The 19,722-nt window shown below is 47.0% G+C and overlaps 1 protein-coding gene across 1 annotated transcript in view; it reads left to right on the forward strand.

Moving 5' to 3' along the window:
• The window catches only part of LOC119974568 (protein CASP-like), a 794,954-nt gene that overhangs the window by 741,131 nt on the left and 34,101 nt on the right, over positions 1-19,722 (forward strand). The window contains exons 16-18 of the mRNA XM_038813573.1: positions 541-604; positions 5,921-6,033; positions 10,935-11,051. Coding sequence (XP_038669501.1) covers positions 541-604; positions 5,921-6,033; positions 10,935-11,051 — 294 coding nt within the window. The remainder of the gene's footprint in view (positions 1-540; positions 605-5,920; positions 6,034-10,934; positions 11,052-19,722) is intronic.

The raw sequence follows: 19,722 nt of genomic DNA on the forward strand, positions 1-19,722 counted from the left end.
ACGTTTTATCTTTTGAACGTTACACATTCTGATGTAACAAAAAACAGGACTCAGTTTTGCGAGATGCTAACATCTCCCAGACCTCGCCCTGTGGCGAATGGATCAGCAAGTGTAGACGGAGAGTTTGTGTCTCAGTCTCAGAGCCCCTTGTGGGGGTGCAGTGTTTGTTCTCTGTGCTAACAACCATCTGTGTGAAAATATTTATCACATCAAATGATAATCCTCGGTCTGTGGTGCGTTGTTACTGATCCTTCAACCAGTGGAAACAATTTTTACGCCCTCTTCAAAATTTGTTTTTGAAGTCTACTATTTGTCTCCCCTCCCCCACCTAACCTTAAATGTTTCAACAGAGAAGAAAAGCCAGCTTATGAGCATTTTGTCATGAATTTACCCCTCAGCCTTGTTGTTGTTCCTTTGAAACCTCCTGTAGCTTCAAAGTCTTCCTTTAAAGTTGGCTAATTACAAATGTGTGTCATTGTGGCCTAACCAGTGTCTCACTCCTGAACTTGCTGTAAATTCTGATTTCTCACTGACATCAAGGGAGCAGATCTGAGCAACATGGAGAAGATACCAGAGCCCATCAAAGAAGCTACAGCCCTCTTTGGTAAGGATGCAACCGATTACATATTCTAGGGCCTGAAACTAATGTTTTCCGAAAACAATTTGTGTAACATTCACTATTTTTTAAATGTAGTGTGCCCAATTCTTTTTTTCCAATTAAGGGGCAGTTTAGCACGGCCAAACCACCTACCCTGCACATCTTTTTCAGTTGTGGGGGTGAGACCCACTGGGTGAATGTGCAAACACCACATAGACAGTGACCCCGGGCCAGGATCGAACCCGGGTTCTCAGCGCCATGAGGCAGCACTGCTAACCACTACGCCACCATACTGCCCTTTTGTGTAACATGTTAAACTAAGGTTAAGGTAAGGCAAATGAAAAATCCCTGGCCAGGTGACAAAAAGATAGAATCCGATAAACTGCTGCATGTTTTAAAAATCCACAGCTGTTGTAGTTTTTCAAATTCTGTTCGTTTAGAGATCAATTGTACTTTATATTTACAGTGCCTTTAATAACAGAATGCATTATCAAAGAAAAAACTTGACAGGAAGCAGTAGAGGGAGAGTCAGGAGAAAACAACATTGAATAGATGTGGACAAAATAGAAAATTGGAGCAGGCCATCCGGCCCTTCGAGTTTGCAGTACCATTCAGAGCATGGCTGATCATCAAACTCAGTAACCTGTTCTCACTTTTCCCTAATATCCCTTATTCCCTTTTTCCCCCAAGAGCTATTTTTAACTCCGTTTTGAAAACATCCAATGCTTTGGCCTCGATTGCTTTTTGTGGTAAAGAATTCCACAGGCTCATCACATTCGAGGTGAAGAAATTTCTCTTAAACTAGAACTGAGTCCGCCGACTGACCCCGAGTTCTGGACTCCCCTGCCATCTGGAATATCCTTCCTGCATCTACCCTGTCTACTCCTGTTAAGTGTTTTATAGGTTTCTATGAGATCCCCCCTCATTCTTCTGAACTCCAGTGAATAGAATCCTAACCAACTCAATCCCTCCTCATGTGTCAGTCCCACTATCACAGAATCAGTCTGGTAAACCTTTGCTGCACTCCCTCCATAGCAAGGACATTCTTCCAGACAAGGGGACCAAAACTGTGCACAATATTTCAGGTGTGGTCTCACTAAGACCCTGTATAACTGCAGCAAGACATCCCTGCTCCTGTGCTTGAATCCTCTCACTATGAAGGCCAACGTACCATTTGCCTTCTTTGTTGCCTGCTGCACCTGCATGCTTACTTTCAGCAACTGATGTACAAGGACACTCATTGCACATTCCCCTCTGTCTATCTGTAGCCATTCAGATAATAATCTGCCTTCCTGTTCTTTTATTACCAAAGTGCATAACGTCACATTTATCCACATCATGCTGCTTCTGGCATGCATTTGCCCACTCACTCAACTTGTCCGAATCACAGTATAGCATCTCTGCATCCTCCTCACATAGAGGTTAATTAAAGATTTTTCAAGGTGTGAGGAAGAGTTCTGAGGAAGAGGAGTTGAGAGAAGTAGTTCCAGAGTGTTGGACCAATATAACTGTGCCATGAGGGAAGTTACAGGTAACCAGAGATCAAGGTGAATGGCCAGCAACCAGAGTTGGATGAGATTACAAAAGTGCAGTGAGGTGAGCTCCAAGAAGGATTTGTAGATCCTCAAAAGGTTTTTGAACTTGCTGAGTTATGAAATGGGGGCCAAATGGAAGTTGCTGAACGAGACAGGATATGAGCAGTGCTGTTTTGGGCAAGCAAGATATTGTGAAAGATTATCTTAGACTTAGTGGTGGTGCCCGAAGACTGGAGCAAACATTATGCCCTTGTTCAAATAAAGGTGGAAAGATTGGAAGTAAGCAAATTCTATTCAAGAAAGGAGGGAGGGAGAAAACACGGAATTATTGTCCTGTGACAGGAGGCTGAGTAAATTGGTTCCCTTATTTCCTGGAGTGTCAAAGAATTAGAGGTGATCTCATTGAAACATTCAAGATGATGAAGGGGCTTGACAGGGTCGATACTCAGAGGTTATTTCCCCTGGCTGGGGAATCTAGAAGACGTGGCACAGTTTTCAGGACAAAGGACTGATCATTTAGGACTGAGATGAGGAGAAATTTCTTAACTCAAAGGGTTGTGAATCTTTGGAATTCTTGACCCAGGGGGTTGTGGATGCTCCATCGTTGAATCCATTTAAGGCTGGGGGATAGACAGAGTTTTGGTTTCTTGAGGAATTAAGGTAAATGGGGAGCGGATGGAAAAATTGAGTTAAAACCCACAAAGAGCCAGGATCATATTGAATGGCGGAGCAGGATCAGCGGGCTGAGTGGTCCATTCCTTAAACCATTTCCTACATTTCTATTATGTTCCTAAGATAAGCCCAGCACCTATAGGTTAGTCTGTTTAACTTTGGTGGTTAAGAAACTTCTAGAAACAATAAATCGGGACAAAATTAAGTAGTCACATGGACAAACGCAAGTTAATTAAGGAAAACAAGCTCAGAGAAATTCATGTTTTATTAACTTGCTTGAGATTTTTGATGTGATAACGGAGAGAATTGATGAGGCAATGTTGTTGATGGGTGTACATGAGCAAGGCATTTGATAATGTGCTGCACAATTGTGTTGTGAGCAAAGTTACAACTCATGGAATAAAAGGGATAGTAGCAACATGGATATGAATGGCCAAGTGACAAGAAACAAGAGAGTCGTGGTTAACGGATGTCTTTGGACTAAAGGAAGGTTTGTAGTGGAGTTCCCCAGGGACTGGTGTTGGGAACCCTGCTTTCCCTGACATATATTGACGATCTAGACTTGGTGCACAGGTCGCAACTTCAGAATTTGCAGATGATATGAAACTTGGAAGATGAAGAGGATACTGTGGAACTTCAAAACGACATAGGCAGATTGGTGGAATGGGCAGACAGGTAGCAGATGAATGACGTTTAGTGCGGAGAAACGTGAAGTGATTCATTTTGGTAGTAAGAACAAGAAGAGACAAAATAAAATAAAGGGCACACCTCTGAAATGGGTGCAGGAGCAGCGGGACCCAGCTGTCATTTGTGCTCAGGTCATTGAAAGTGGCAGGACAGGTACAGCATCCAAGGTTTTATTGATAGGAGCATTGCGCACAAGAGCAAGGAGGTTTTGTTTAATTTGTATCAGATAGTGGTTCAGCCTCAGCTGGGGTATTGCATCCAGTTCTGAGTGCACTTCAGGGAGGGGTGAAGGCATTGGAGAGGCTGCAGAATTTAAAAGATTCCGTTCTGAAGATAGATTGGAGAAAATAGGATGGATCTCCTTGGAAAGGAGAAGGTTGAAAGGAAATTTGATCGAGGTGTTCAAAATCATGAGGGGCTAGACAGAGCAGATAGGGAGAAACTGTTTCGACTCGTGAAACGGTGAAGAATAAGAGGACACATTTTAAAATAATGGGGGAAAAAGAAGCAAATGAGAAAATCTTCTTTATTCAGCGAGCAGTTAAGGTCTGGAATGCACTGCCTGAGAGTGTGATGGAGGCAGTTTCAATCAAAGCTTTCAAGGGGGAATTAACGTGTTACCTGAAAGGGAAGAATGTGCAGAGTTATGGGAAGAAGGCAGGATACAGTCACTTAAATGAATTGTCTATTTGGAGACACAGTACAAACACAATGGGCAATGTAACAATTCTATGACTGACCTTCGGGAGCCCAGTGAGTAGAGCATCAGATGATCATAGATTATCATAGGATTTACAGTGCAGAAGGAGGCCATTCGGCCCATCGAGCCTGCACCGCCTCTTGGAAAGAGCACCCTACCCAAGGTCAACACCTCCACCCTATCCCCATAACCCAGTAACCCCACCCAACACTAAGGGCAATTTTGGACACTAAGGGCAATTTATCATGGCCAATCCACCTAACCTGCACATCTTTGGACTGTGGGAGGAAACCGTAGCACCCGGAGGAAACCCACACACACACTGGGAGGATGTGCAGACTCCACACAGACAGTGACCCAAGCCGGAATCGAACCTGGGACCCTGGAGCTGTGAAGCAATTGTGCTATCCACAATGCTACCATGCTGCCCTTACCCTAATCCAGAGGTAATAAAAATGTGGCTGAAGGTTTCAGCAGCTGTGGGAATGAAGTATGGATGGGGACAGGCAAAAGCGAACATTGTTTCAGCAGCCATGGAAGAAAGGTATGGTTAGAGACAAGTAGTGTCCTGGTAAGGGTTTCAGGTAAGGGTTTCAGGTTATGTACAGTCTTAATTCAACTTGGTAAAGCAACTGGGAGGAAGTAAAAGTTAAATGTTTTAAACAGGAGCTAAGGAGGATAGCTTTGATCATCTAATGTTCAGCTGGAGGAATTCTACCCCTTCCAGGGCTTAATATTGTACAGCCACTCCAACACACAGGTATGGATTAAGGGAAACGATGGGAATGGTTTGAGTCATCAGCATACAGAGCTGACCCCCTTGACTGTGGATGATGTCACCAAGGGGTTACCTAGAACTAGGGGATAGAGCCTCAAATGAGGGGGAAGCAGATATAGGAATTGAGGAGAAAATTCTTCACCCAAAGGGTTGTGAATCTGTGGAATTCCCTGCCCAGTGAAGCAGTTGACATTACCTTGGTGAATGCTTTTACAGCAATGATATCTAGATCTTTGAACAGTAAAGGAAGTAAGGGCTATGGTGTGCAGGCGGGTAAGTGGTGCTGAGTCTGCAAATTGATCAGCCATGATCTTATTGAATGACTTGATTGACGGAGCAGACTCGAGGGACCAGATGGCCTCCTGCTCCTAGTTCTTATGTTCCTAAGGGCTAACGTGCAATTTAGAAATGTAGGAACCTTTGGGTAGAAGGTGGGAGGAGAAGCCACTCATATGCAACTTAAACATCAATAATGTACAAATCTGCCGCTCTGTCCCCTCCCTTTACTGCCCGTATTCCATCGGTCATCTGGACTACTTGAATTAGATTTTCTTTCAGCTCTCTGTAGTTATATTGGGTTCAGAGCCTCCAGAGGTCGTCATTGCAAGCAACCTAGGAGAAAGAAATCGTATGGATGGTGAAGATAATTTTGTACTGTTATATTTGCTTCAGACATTTTTTTTTGTATAATAACATCTGAAATGGGAAAAAGGCTGGTTGACCGACAGTCAACTATCATCCAATCGAAAATGAAGTGCGAGTTAGCTTTCTAATTGGTCACCAGGATGACCAGTGGGGGGGGAGGGTCGAAGGAAACCTTCTGGAATGCAAGGGTTTTCACTGAAATCTAGCCCACAGTGAAGGACTCTGTGCTATAGGTATTCAATATACTTTGAGGCATTAATGTTCTGTTTACAAACATGCTCACTAAATACGTTCCTGTGTTGCAGCTTCTGGTCTTTCTCCAACCTGCGAACTTCCCCAGGGACAGATGGATTCTCTACTTTCTATCATTTCAAGTCAGAGAGAAAGATTTCGAGCCAGAAACCAGGAGCTAGAATCTGTATGTATGCTACATTTCATACTGTGTAGAATGTCTGAAAATAATCCATGTTTTTAGATTTATAGGCTAAACCTGCAAAGCGTGTGTTATCAGAAGCTGCTGAACCGTGAAAGTATACAGGATCAGAATAGCCATTTAACCCATTGTGTCTGCCGCTTCTTTGGTAAAACAGTGAAAACTAATCCCACTGCACAATCCCTCCCCATAGATTTGCATTCTTAATGCATTCAAATATTATTAAGTTTCATTGTAAAATATGCAACCGTCTCTGTCCCAACCTCTTCCTGTGGAAGATATTTCTGACTTCCACAATGTCCATTAAATATTTTCCCTAACCCCGCTTTCCACACACACTGGCTGACAATCATACATTAATGAGCCCTTGACACTGATTCCAACCAGGGAAATTTCACTCGATTCAAACCTTTCAGAATTTAAAGAAAACCTTTAAATAAATCTCCTCTTGACATACTCTAACCCTGTGGAAATATTCCCAGAGAGTATCTTGATCAAAGGATGAAAACAAGCACTAATTGGGTGCAGCACTACAATTGGCCTTTTGAAAGTCTGCATATGTCATACAAGTTTGGTCCAAATTGCTGATTCCCATCATTTCAACTTGCTTGGAGTTGTTGAACCAAGACCCTGCAAGTTTACCACACATGTTGATTCGATATGATTCCTGTGCAGCAGCCTATAGGAGCATAAGAGATGGGAGTAGAAATAGTCCGTTCGCTTCCTTAAGCCTGCTTACCCATTCAATGAAATGAATTCTGATCATCTGTACCTTCCTGGACTATCCTCATTTTCTGTGACTCCCTTAGTTTCCAAAAACCACCTGATGTTTGACTTGAATATTTTCAACGATTGGGCATCCACAAATCACTGACGTAGAGAATTCCCAAGTATTTGAAGAAATTTCTTGTCAATTCCATCCTAAATGATCAGCCCCTTATCCGGATTCCCCAGTTTTAGGCTCCCCATCCAGGATATTGGGAGAAACGAGAGTTAACGTTTCAAGTCCAAATGACTCTTCAATACCGACCGACTCTATGACTCTGAGCGTAACTCTGTTACTCTCTCCGCAGATGCTGCCAGACCTGCTACGTTTTTCCAGTATTTCCTGGTTTTGGGGTCAGTTTGAGGTTTTGATGGCTAAAAAAAATTAGAATTTTCTTTCTTTGACAACAAAGCTGGTGATTCCAATGTGTGTGATTGCCATCAAAGAGATAATGGGCCAGCCTATCTTTATGGTATCTTCTAGTCACCCCCCCCCAACCCCCCTCCCCACAGTTGGGGTGAGCTGGAGAGAACAATTTAGTCACAGATGCTGCTGCTCAATGATACTGCTGTCCTAATAAACCTATCCAGTCACCTTCAGTAACCTGTAGCTTCTGTGCTGAGTCTTGACCGGGGTCGGCCAAGTTCACAGCCCTGTTACCGTTTCTATCACCACAAGTATTACCATCCTTTTTTTACACGGTCACAACCATCCCCCACCTTTTCTCAAACACCCCTGCAGAGCCCCTTAACTCATATAGTATCTTCGCCGAACGCAGGAAGTCGTACAGGTCACCCAACCAAGACGCTACTCCCGGTGGCGATGCCGACCGCCACTCCAGTAAAATTCACCGCCATGCAATCAGAGAGGCGAAGGCCATGACATCGGCCTTCCTCCTTTCCATGACCTCCGTCTTCTCTTAAATCCCAAGTATCGCCACTCCCCTAACCTAGTCCTTCACAAGGAGGTGCGTCTCCTGCAGAAAGACCACCCCCGCTTTCAAGCTCCTGAGGTGCACGAACACCCGCGACCTTTTAAGCAGCCCATTCAGTCCCCGGACGTTCCACGTTACTAGCCTGTTATTATTATTATTATTACCAGAGGCTTGCACCTCCAATCCCCTCTACCGTCCGTCAACTTCCCTACTGAACTCCAGCCCCCTTAATTCCACCCTATACCTAGCCCATCCCAGATGGCCCCCATCTCCACCCCGCCCATGTCATCTCTCACCCCTGCCACGTTGCAACAACCTTACCCGCCCCAGCTACCCCTCTTGGCCTTCTCCCCATCCACCTCAATTCTGTCAATGTTCACCAACATCACCGGCGAGCGTGACAGCCCTGCCCAAAGGCACCTCCCCTGCCCCCACTCCTCAGCTCAAGGAAGAAGGCTCCCTGCTGACCTCGCCTCTCCCACCCAAACAAAGACTTCTGAATCCCAGGCCACCTCCCCCAAAAGCAAATAAACAAATGCTAAACACAAACATCCCATAAAACAGGAGGGGGGTATGGGAACATCCATCCCCAGCTAAACTTTTCACTCCTACCACCCCTTACAATCCCTACAGTAGACAGCAAATCCAAAGAACGACCCCCTCCAAATCAGAGAGGATGAAAATCCCCCAATCCCTACCCCCACTTTGAACATGTTCCCAACCATTACTAAATGCCAGCCTCCTAGTTCCCGGCATTGTCCACTCAGTTCTCCCCCTGTTTATGCTCCTTAATGAAGTCTTCGGCTGCTTCTCGGGTTTCAAAATAATACTCCCGGCCTCCAAACAGCACACACAATTTTGCCGGGTAGAGCACCCCAAACCTGCTCTGCTGGCCATACAGCACCGCCTTGGCCTTGTTGAACCCTGCCCACCGCTTCGTCAGCTCGGCTCCAATGTCGTGATAAATTCGGATCTTGTTCCCTTCTCACTTGCAGTGTATGTTCTTCCTGGCCCAATGCAAAATCTTCTCTTTCTCCACAAATTTGTGGAGTCTCACGATCACCACTCGCAGCGGCTCCCCAGCTCTAGGTTTCTGCCTCAGGGACCCGTGCGCTCGGTCCACTTCAGGGGCCTTTTCTAGCACCCCTTCTGCCACCAGCACCTCCAGCATCTTCGAGCCGCACCTCGTGGCACAAACACCTTCCACTCCAACAGGCAGGCCCGCTATTCGCAGGTTCTGCCTTCTCGAAGTGTACTCCTGCTCCTCCACCTTTGCCCTCAACGTTTTACACAGGTCTCCTCGGAGCCCACCTCCGCCTCCAGAGCCACCACACGGTCTCTGTGGTCCGAGATCACTCCTTCTATCTCCCAAATCTGTGACCCCTGCACCTCCAAACACCCCTCCACCCGTTACAACAAACTCTTCAGGGGTGCAACAGCCCCTTCAATGGCCTTTGAACGATTCTTCCGCATTTCCTTCCTCTGCTGGTGGAACTCCATCTCAATAAAAGCCATCAACTGCTGCATCTGGGGCCTTCCACCTTGCAACGGTTCTTCCCCTGCAGACATCCCGACACAGGCTGCTGCAGCACAGGTTTGCTCTAACACATTAGCCAGGTCTCTCACCATCTTCTGCCGGGTTTGGTAACCAGTGGACATAACACTCCCGGGGGAAACTACTCCTCCAACCTTCAGCTACACCTTTTCATCAAAATTCCACCCAGTATAGGGTAAAAAGCGCTCTTTCCTGTGCCTTCAAGCAGGAGCTGCCCTGTGTGCGACCACTCGCACCATGGCCGCCACCAGACGTCAGGTATTACGATCCTGGACCAGACTCAGTTGCTAGAATGCCAGATAGAAACCCTAAATAGTTTATTTAATTTGTAAGACTGTGAGGAAAGGATACTTCACTCCAGGAGTGACTCCATGAACAAATAGGGTTATATACTCTCAAACTGAATATGAAATTTTATCATGTTGTGATCACTGTTGCTGAGAGGATCCTTTACTATGAGGTCACTAATTAATCCTGTCTCGTTACACTTTACTAGGTCTAAAACAGCCTATTCTCTGGTTGATTTCAGAACATATTGGTCTCAGAAACTGTCGCAAATGCACTCTAAACTCAAACCTCCAGGCTACTTTTGCCGATTGATTTGTCCAATCTAGATGAAGCTTAAAATTGCCCATGAATATTGTACCTCCTTTCCGACAAGCAGCATAATTTCTGGATTTATACTGTGTCCTGTACTGTAGCTACTATTAGAAAGTCAATAAACTGCTCCCACCAGTGACTTGCTTCTTTATCTTAGTTCTACCCAAACTGCTTTTACAATTTAGCCTTTCGAACCAAGATCGTTTCTCACTGCTGTACTTTATTAACAGAGCCAATCCACCCCTTTTGCCTTTCTCCTAAAATATCAAATGCTCTCGAATATTAAGGTCGCAGCCTTTTTCACCTTGCAATTTCTCCTTGAAGACAGTCCTTGAAAGCTTTCCTTTAACCATGGTTTTAACCAACCTTACCTTCTTTGACTCAGTGTCTGACAATGAAGAAGAGCAAGAAAGTTCTCCCCAGACCAATATTTATCCCTCAACTAAAATCACAAAAAGAATCAGATTATTTAAAAACCAATCTCATCGCTGTTTGTGGGATATTGCTGTGTGCATTTTGGCTGTTGAGTTTCCCTACATTATAACAGTGATTACGTTGCACAAGTATTTAATTGACTTTGAAACATCAGAAGGTTCTGAAAGGTGCTATAGGGATGTCGGTCTTTTCTTCCAAGCAAACATTGTATCTGTTTCAGTGCAAATGTTTTCTCAAACTCTTAAAATAACTCTAAAATCGCATTTATTGAGCATCTAATTGCTGCCTTATTCCAGACCCTGAGTCAACCTCAAATCTCTACCGTCTTGTTGATGAGGAAGCTGCAGTGAAAACATCAGTTTAGTTTCTGCAAATTATTTTCTTAATAAAATAGTCAATGAGATCTGTCCTAATCTATTTCAGGTTTTAAGTAGAGCTGTGAGTTGCCCAGTTGTGTAGACAGCAACTCCTTTATACTTGCCCCTTCTGTAACACGAGTGCAGATGCGAGAGCTCCCAGTGCAATGCTGAGTTTTAGCAAGCTTGAACAAAAGTTTGCTATGGTATCCTGACTGAACCTGTCATCTTGTGTTCCAGGATAACCGTATGATGCAGCAAACATTGCACGCACTTCAGAGTGAGTTGGACAACCTGCGTGCTGATAATATCAAACTGTATGAAAAAATCAAATTCCTGCAGAGCTACCCTGGCAGAGTGAGTATTACCTTTATATCGTGGGGAGTAAGACTCATCCAGATAGAGAGCTTGGCTTAAACTGTAACTGGGGGAATTCTTTCTTATCTTCCATTAATAACCATTCCCAAAACCACATTGTTCAAATGTTCATGGTAATATTATTTATATACAAGCTCACAATGAGTCAGGATACCTGTTTTAAAACATTATGGGGTTAATGATGCACAAGACCATTTAATTTCAGTGACTGAGAAGAATCAAATTCCTTTTTCGCTAAGTGCTATACTGGGAGTTTTCGAAATTCCATTATTCTGTGAACAACATTAATGAGTGATGTTTATTTCTGATTCCACTGCATAAGTCACCAGATTGATCAAATTTAATTTTGCAATTTACCATGATGTGATTTAAACTGTCATCCTTTGGCTAACTGGATTAGTTGCAAAACTATAATACTTATATTCATTTACCTACGTTACAACATTTCTACTTTATGATGGTGATTATACTTCAAAAGTACCATATACACTCGTGTAAAAATACGTTTCTAAAACTAAATTTTTAGCCAAAAAGGTCGGGGGTTAACTTTTACAGAAGCTAAATTTTCAAAGGTTAACCATGGTCTATCGGGGAGTTGCCAGGTCAGACACTGTTCCCGCCTATTTCACCCAAATGTGCTGCAAAAGGAGCCGTAAAGCAGTGTGATCATATGTTGATGTGCAGACCATGGTGTGATGTTGTCTGATTCGATCAGTGAATATGTTTGCACCAGGGTGAGTTTGACCTCCAAGGCAGGGGGATGGTAAGTGCAAAGAGTTTTAGTTTCTTTCCTAAAAGCTGGTGGTTGGAATATTAATGTTTTATATGAAGACGGTATTTTTTTTTTGGCCAAATGTCAAGGGTAGACCTTTAGACGAGAACGACCACTACTCAAATATATACAGTACTTGATTGGTTGAAACATCCCAAGTTCATGAAATACAATCTACATAAATCCAAATCCCTCGCTTTCTTTCAATATGCATTTATTTTCACCTGCCAACATTTTTAAGTAAGTGCGAACATGAAGGCATTGCCAAAGAATGAGTGACAGCTGTCAGTAAGATTCATGTGCAAGAGGTTTTAAACCTAACATTTAAGAATAAGATTTGAGATAAAGAATCATTTTAAAATAAATTCACAAATAAGTTTCATATGCTGTTGCAATAGAGCAACTTCAGAAACCTGTTCTACAGTGTCACCTAGTAGCCACTACCTGCAACTACAGATAGTGCAACTGTGGATAGTGATGACAATTGTCAGAGAATACTATAGAATATAGATAGGCTGCAAAATTGGGCAGAGAAATGGCAGATGGAATTTAACCCAGACAAATGCGAGATGATGCATTTTGGTAGATCAATGCAGGTGGGAGCTATAAAATAAATGGCAGAACCATCAGGAGCATAGAATCACAGAGATCTTGGTGTGCAGTCCACAGATCCTTAAAAGTGGCAGCTCAGGTGGAAATGGTGGTAAAGAAAGCACATGGCATGCTTACCTCCATAGGACGAGGTATCGAGTATAAAAGCTCGAAAATTATGTTACAATTATATAGAACATTGGTTGGGCCACATTAGGAATACTGTGTCCAATTTTGGTCACCACACTACCAAAAGGATGTGGAGGCTTTGGAGAGAGTACGAAAAGGTTTAACAGGATGTTGCCTGGTATGGAGGGTATTAGCTATGAGGAGAGATTGAATAAACTGGGATTGTTCTCACTAGAGAGACACGGAGGCTGTGGGGCGCCCTGATAGAAGTTTATGAAATTAATAGGGGTATAGATAGGGTGAACAGTTGGAGGCTTTTTCCCAGGGCAGAAATGACAATTACAAGGAGGCACAAGTTTAAGGTGGGGGCGGTGGGGGGAGGTTCAGTGGAGATGTGCGGGGATAGTTTTTTTTAACACAGAGGGTGGTGGTGGCCTGGAATGCACTGCTATGTGAGGTGGTTGAGGCAGATACGTTAGCGACCTTTAAGACTTATCTGAAATGAAAATGAAATGAAAATCGCTTATTGTCACGAGTAGGCTTCAAATAAAGTTACTGTGAAAAGCCCCTAGTCGCCACATTCCGGCGCCTGTTTGGGGAGGCTGTTATGGGAATCGAACCGTGCTGCTGGCCTGCTTTCAAAGCCAGCAATTTAGCCCTGTGCTAAACAATCTGTATATAAGCCGCCCATCGATCTCATTGTTGCTCAAGAGGGATAAGGATCCGACAGAGTGTGGGTAGTATAGGCCCAGATCACTCTTGAATGTGGCCATATTCGGGGTGTCGGACCAGCCGGGTTGGAAACAGGTGCGGAGACAGATGTTGCAGCCTTCGCCTTGTTGATCGCCCAAAGGCAGATCCTGATGGAATGGAGAGCAACCTCTCCACCCTGTGCCCTGGCGTGGTGGGGGGACTTGTTGGAATTCTTGACTCTTGAGAAGGTTAAGTTTGAACTGAGGGGAACTGAGGGGAAGGATGGAGCGATTCGACAATACATGGGCATTATTCATCATACACTTTCAAGTACTGGATAACATCGAACATTAGTTGGCGGCGAGTGGGTGGGAGGCCTGGGGGCAGGGAGGGGCGGTGTGTGTTGATAGTGACTATGAGTGATGACCACCCGGGGCCCCGGGTCCAGTTTCTCGTGCACCACTTCAGAAATTATCCTAAACACCTCCTTCCAGTGACCCTCCAGCTTTGGACAGGACCAAAACATATGACCGCAACGTTCACACACGTCTTCTACCCCTTCAAAGAATCGGCTCATCCTCGCCCTCGTGAGTTGTGCTCTATATACCACCCTGAGCTGTATGAGCCCCAACCTCGCACATGAGGTGGAGGCATTCACCCTCCGGAGCACCTCACACCAGAGCCCCTCCTCCATATTCTCTCCCAATTTGCTTTGATCCCTTCCAGTGGTGACTTCTCCTCTTCCAAAATAGCTCCGTACACCACTGACACTACCCCCTTCTCCAGTCCCCTTGTCGTCAGCACCTCCTCCAGCAATGTGGAGGCCAGCTCCACCGGGAAACTCTTTGTCTCCTTTCTGGCAAAATATCGAACCTGCATGTATCTAAACATTTCTCCCTGCTCCAGCCCATACTTCGCTTCCAGCTCCTTCAATCCTGCAAACCGACCTCTAAGAAACAAATCTTTTAGCGTCTTAATCCCCTTCTCCTCCCATTTCCGAAAATTTCCATCCCTCCTCCCTGGCTCAAATCTGTGGTTCCCCCGAATCGGCATTTCCTTTGACCCTGTTCCCAACCCGAAGTGTTGGCGAAACTGCCTCCAAATTCTCAATGAAGCTATTATTACCGGACTGCCTGAGTATTTCCCCGGGTTTATCGGGAGCGGCGCTGTTGCTTTCAATCCCGACCCCCTGCACAAACTCTCCTCCATTCTGACCCACTGGGAATCAAGCCCTCTGACCCAGCTCTGTACCTTCTCCACATTCGCCGCCCAGTAGTAGTACATCAGGTTCGGGAGACCCAAACCCCCTGCCTGCCTTCCCCTCTGTAGCAGCACCTTTCTAACTCTGGCCACCTTCCCTCCCCATATGAAAGAATTAATCCTTCCCTCAATCTCTCTGAAAAAAGCCTTTGGCAGGAAAATTGGTAGGCATTGTAAAATAAACAGAAATCGAGGCAACATGTTCATTTTAACCGCCTTTTACCCGACCCGCCAGTGACAGAGGGAGACCATCCCACCTTGCCAGATTGGCTTTCACTGTCCCCACCAAACTAGAAATGTTGTACCTGCGGAGCCCCCCCCCCCCCCCCCCCCCCTCCCGGGCAACCTGCACGCCCAGGTACCTAAAGTGAGTCCCAGCCCTACAGAATGGCAGCCCCCCCACCCCTGCCCCCACCCCCGGCTGAGACACCACAAAATACTCATTCTTGTCTAGATTTAGTTTGTACCCCGAGAAAGACCCAAACACTCAAAGCAGCTCCAATATTTCCTCTATCGACACACCAATTCCGACATGTATAACAGCAAATCATCAGCATATAAGTTTGTGGCAACACCCCCTTCCCTATCGCCTCCTCAGACATCCCCACCAGGGGCAGCACGGTAGCATGGTGGTTAGCATAAATGCTTCACAGTTCCAGGGTCCCAGGTTCGATTCCCGGCTGGGTCACTGTCTGTGCGGCGTCTGCACGTCCTCCCCGTGTGTGCGTGGGTTTCCTCCGGGTGCTCCGGTTTCCTCCCACAGTCCAAAGATGTGCGGGTTAGGTGGATTGGCTATGCTAAATTGCCCTTAGTGTCCTAATACAATAAGGTTAATGGGGGGGGGTTGTTGGGTTACTGGTATAGGGTGGATATGTTGACTTGAGTAGGGTGATCATTGCTCGGCACAACATCGAGGGCCGAAGGGCCTGTTCTGTGCTGTACTGTTCTATGTTCTATCAGCGGTGCCAGCTTATCCTTGAATTTTTTATAATATTCCACCGGAAACCCATCCGGCCCCGCCACCTTCCCCGACTGCATCCTCCCAATCACATCCTTTATCTCCTGCTCCACTATCGCTCCTTCTAATGTAGCCCTGACCCCCTCCCCTAACCTCGGGTATTCCAACCCATCTAGAAATTCCTGCATCTCCCAGTCTCCCCCAGGTGGCTCTGATCTGTACAACCTCTCGTAAAACTCCTCTAAAACCTTGTTAATCAGCTCCGGAGCCACCACCAACTTCCCTGCCCTATGCCTCACCTGCACAATTTCCCTTGCCGCTGCTTCCCTCCGGAGCTGACCTGCTAACATGCCTTATCTCGATGTTCGTGAACTGCACCCCTTGCTCGCCTCAGCTGGCGCACCGCCTTCCTGGTAGATAGTCGGTCAAAGCTCGCCTGTAGTTCCTTCCTCTTTTCCAGCTTTGCTGGGTCCCCATCCTCTGCATAACTCCTATCTACCTCCAACATCTCATCTATTAGCCTCTGCCGCTCCAACCGCTTCTCTTTGTCCACCCTGGCCTTAAACAAAATCACCTCACCCTTCACCACCGCCTTCAGAGCCTCCCAGACAACAGCCTTTGACACCTCATCTGTACAGTTGAAACCTACATATTCCTTAATTACCTTTTCAATTTTGTCACAGAACCCTTGGTTCCCCAAAAGCTCCACATCCAGTTTCCACCGCAGCCTCTGCACTACCCCCTTCTCCAGCACCATATCCACCCAATGCGGAGCATGATCTGTCACTGCAATTGCTGAGTATTCTGACCCCTTAACCCCAGCCAACAAAGCCTTCCCCACCACGAAAAAGTCAATTCGCGAGTATACCCTATGGACTGCTGAGAAAAACTAGTACTCCCACTCCCTCGGGCACAGAAACCTCCAAGGGTCCACCCCTCCCATTTCCACCATTAGCCTAGCCAACGTCTTCGATCCCCCCCCCCCCGATGGGGCCAGTGAGCACGGCCGTGACCTGTCCAACCTTGGCTCCTGCACCAAGTTCCATTCCCCCCCCCCCCCCACTATCAGTGTCCAAGTCGGGAATGGCCCCAAACACCTTCTTTGCGAATCCCACACCATCCCATTTGGGACCATTACACGTAAAGCACCACTAATCTCCCCACCACGCCCCTGTCACAATCACGTATCTACCCCCCCTGATCTGCCACCACCTTCTCCATCTGGAAGCGTACCCTTTTGCTGACCATTACTGCCACCCCTCGAGCCCTTCTGTCAAATCCAGAGTGAAACACCTGACTAACCCAGCCCTTTTTAAGTCTCACCTGGTCCTTCACACTCAAGTGAGTCTCCTGCAGCCTTGCTACATCGACTTTCAAACTTTTAAGATGCGCAAGCGCTCTTGACCGGACCTCCTCATCCCCTCATGTTCCACGTGACTCTCCTAACTGAGGGTCTCTTCTTTCCCCCCCCTCCCCTTCTTATCCACCAGCATCATACCACCGGGCCCTGCCCCATGAGCCTGACCCGCCCCGATCCATTATTATCATCGAACCCCTTCCATCCCTCCCAAACCCCCCCCCCCCCCCCTACATTTCCTCTCGCAAAAATATCTCCCAGCATCAATCCCCCCCTCCCCTCGCTCACCTCATAGGCCCATTGAAGCCTGCTAACCAGGCTCCAATGTCCGCAGCCCTCCTCTGACCTCACCGCCGTTCACTAGCCGACTTTAGTTAGCTAGCGCAGGTGGCTCCCCCCGCCAAGGTATACCGTCCCCTCCCACCCAGTCCCAGAGAAAGAAAAAACAAAAACAACAATCCAACCCATACAATTCACTAAAATAATATATAACCATCGCAACACAGAATGCCAATCAACCCAACTAATAACTTGAACTCTGTAACAATGTGAAGAGAAGTAAATTACAGTACACGTCAGTAAAAAGAAAGTTATAGCATTTATACATTTCCCAGCCCCCCAATCACAGTCCACAGTCTCTCTTCCAGCTCTGCTCCTCACGTCTGTCCCAAGCCTTCTGCCCTCACGACCGCTTCAGCCGCCTCCGCTGTCTCGAAATAAAAGTCTTTGGCATCATACGTCACCTTCAGCTTCGCCCGGGTATACCATACCAAATCGCACCCCCTTCTTGTACAGTGCCACCTTCACTCGCCCGAACGCCGCTCGTCTTTTTGTCAACTGCACCGTCAGGTCCTGGTAGATCCGAACTCCGGCACCATCCCACTGCACCTCGCGCTTCTGCTTCACCCAGCTTAACACCTTCTCCTTCATGCAGTACTTATGGAAACAGATAATTACTGCTCTTGGCGGCTCCTCGGTCATTAAGGGCTTTGGCCTTAATGACCGATGAGCTCGGTCCAGTTCGTACCGAGAGGGGTTCTCACCCTCCCTAATCAGCTCCGCCAACGTCTTAGAAAGTACTTTGTTGGCCTTGGACCCTCTGCCCCTTCGGGCAAGCCCACAATTCTCAGATTGTGCCGCCTCGAGCGTTTCTCCAAGTCCTCAAGCTTTGCTCGGAGTCCTCTGTTGACCTCCATCACTCTCCGCAGCTCGTCCCCCATCGAGTTGAACTGGTCAATGTGCTGCGACACGGCCTCCTCCACTTCCTTCATCTTCTCACCCTGCTTTCTCACCTCGGCCGATGTCTTTGCCACCGCCACCCTCACCGGGGCGATTGCCTCCTCCACCAATGACTTCAATGCGACTGCCGCCTCCTTCCTCAAAGCCTCCAAGTGCCTCACAAACTGCTTTTCCAGCTCCACCGCCATCACCTCCGGTCATCTTCTCCACCATAAGTAGTGCGGCCCCACCATGCGGTCCGGCATCCGCCATCTTGTCAGCACTTGCTCGTCCCCTCATTCAACGGCGAGCCCGCGTTTCCTCCCTTCTTTGACGCTGCTCTTCGCATCCTTTAACGGCTTATTATTTTTCCTTTTTTTTCACCCTTCTCTCCTTCTTCAACCTTTGTTTTCTTATTTTTTTTACAGAAAAAACAAAAAAAAAAACTTTTTTTTCCTTCCTTCAAAAAAAGGGGGAAAAAAACTTTCACCAAATTTCTTTAAAACTCATTTCTCTTCTTTTTTGTATTCCTCCAGCATTTCCCTATGACCGGACTTCAATCTTCTCACCACATTCTAGGCAGGAGCTATCCGATGTGGGATATCTCACCCACATCGCGCCCTGGCTTCAGGCCTGTCGCCTCTGCCTCCGTTTAGCTCCGCCCTTCGCTGCTCCGACCTCCGCGCGCGCTGGGCCCGACGCCTCAGCACCAGCTGCCCGACACCTGGATGGGGTTCCTCGCTGGTTTTCAAACCGGCCCCGCTTGCTACCCAGGACGGCCCCAAAGGCCGCCAATAATAGGTGGGGGGGAGGGGGAGCGAAGAATCAGGGAAACCCCCGAAAGCGCCACAAATAGTGGCCACCGGCAGGTGCTCTTCCCGATGCGGCCGACCCGCTCACCAAACACCACTGGAAGTGCGGGGGGGGGGGGGGGGGGGGGGGACTTTAACGCAGTCGTTGGCACAGGGCTAGACTGGTCGAGCTCAAGGACAGGCAGGGTGCCAGCAATGGCAAAGGAGCTAAAGGGGTTTGTGGAGCAAATGGGGAGGGAGGGGGGTGGGGGTGGACCCATGGAGATTTGGGCGGCCCAGAGTGAAGGAGTTCTCCTTCTACTCACAGGTGCATAAAGTGTACTCCCGGATTGACATTTTTATCCTGAACAGGGCTTTACTGAGGGGGGTAGTGGACACTGAATACTCAGCGATCACGATCTCGGATCATGCCCCACACTGGGTTGACCTACAGCGCCCGCACTGGAGACTGGATGTTGGACTTTTAGCTGATGAGGAGGTGTGTGGGCAGCTGAGGAAATGTATTCAGAACTATCTGGAAGTTAATGACACGGGGGAAGTCTTAGCTGCGGTGGTCTGGGAGGCGCTGAAGGCGGTGGTTAGAGGGGAGCTGATTTCGATGCGGGCGCACAGGGAGAAGGCAGACCGAGCAGAGACGGACCGATTGATAAGGGAAATACTGCAGGTCGACCGGAGTTATGCGGAGGCCCCAGAGGCAGAGCTTTTAAGGGAACGAGGAAGGCTACTGGCAGAGTTTGGCTTGTTAACTACAGGGAAGGCGGTGGAGCAGCTGAGGAAGGCTTGGGGAGTGATATATGAACATGGAGAAACGGCCAGCAGAATGCTTGTGCAGCAGCTCAGAAAGAGGGAGGCAGCCAGGG

The sequence above is a fragment of the Scyliorhinus canicula genome, chromosome 12 (assembly GCF_902713615.1).
Source record: "Scyliorhinus canicula chromosome 12, sScyCan1.1, whole genome shotgun sequence".
Taxonomy (NCBI): domain Eukaryota; kingdom Metazoa; phylum Chordata; class Chondrichthyes; order Carcharhiniformes; family Scyliorhinidae; genus Scyliorhinus; species Scyliorhinus canicula.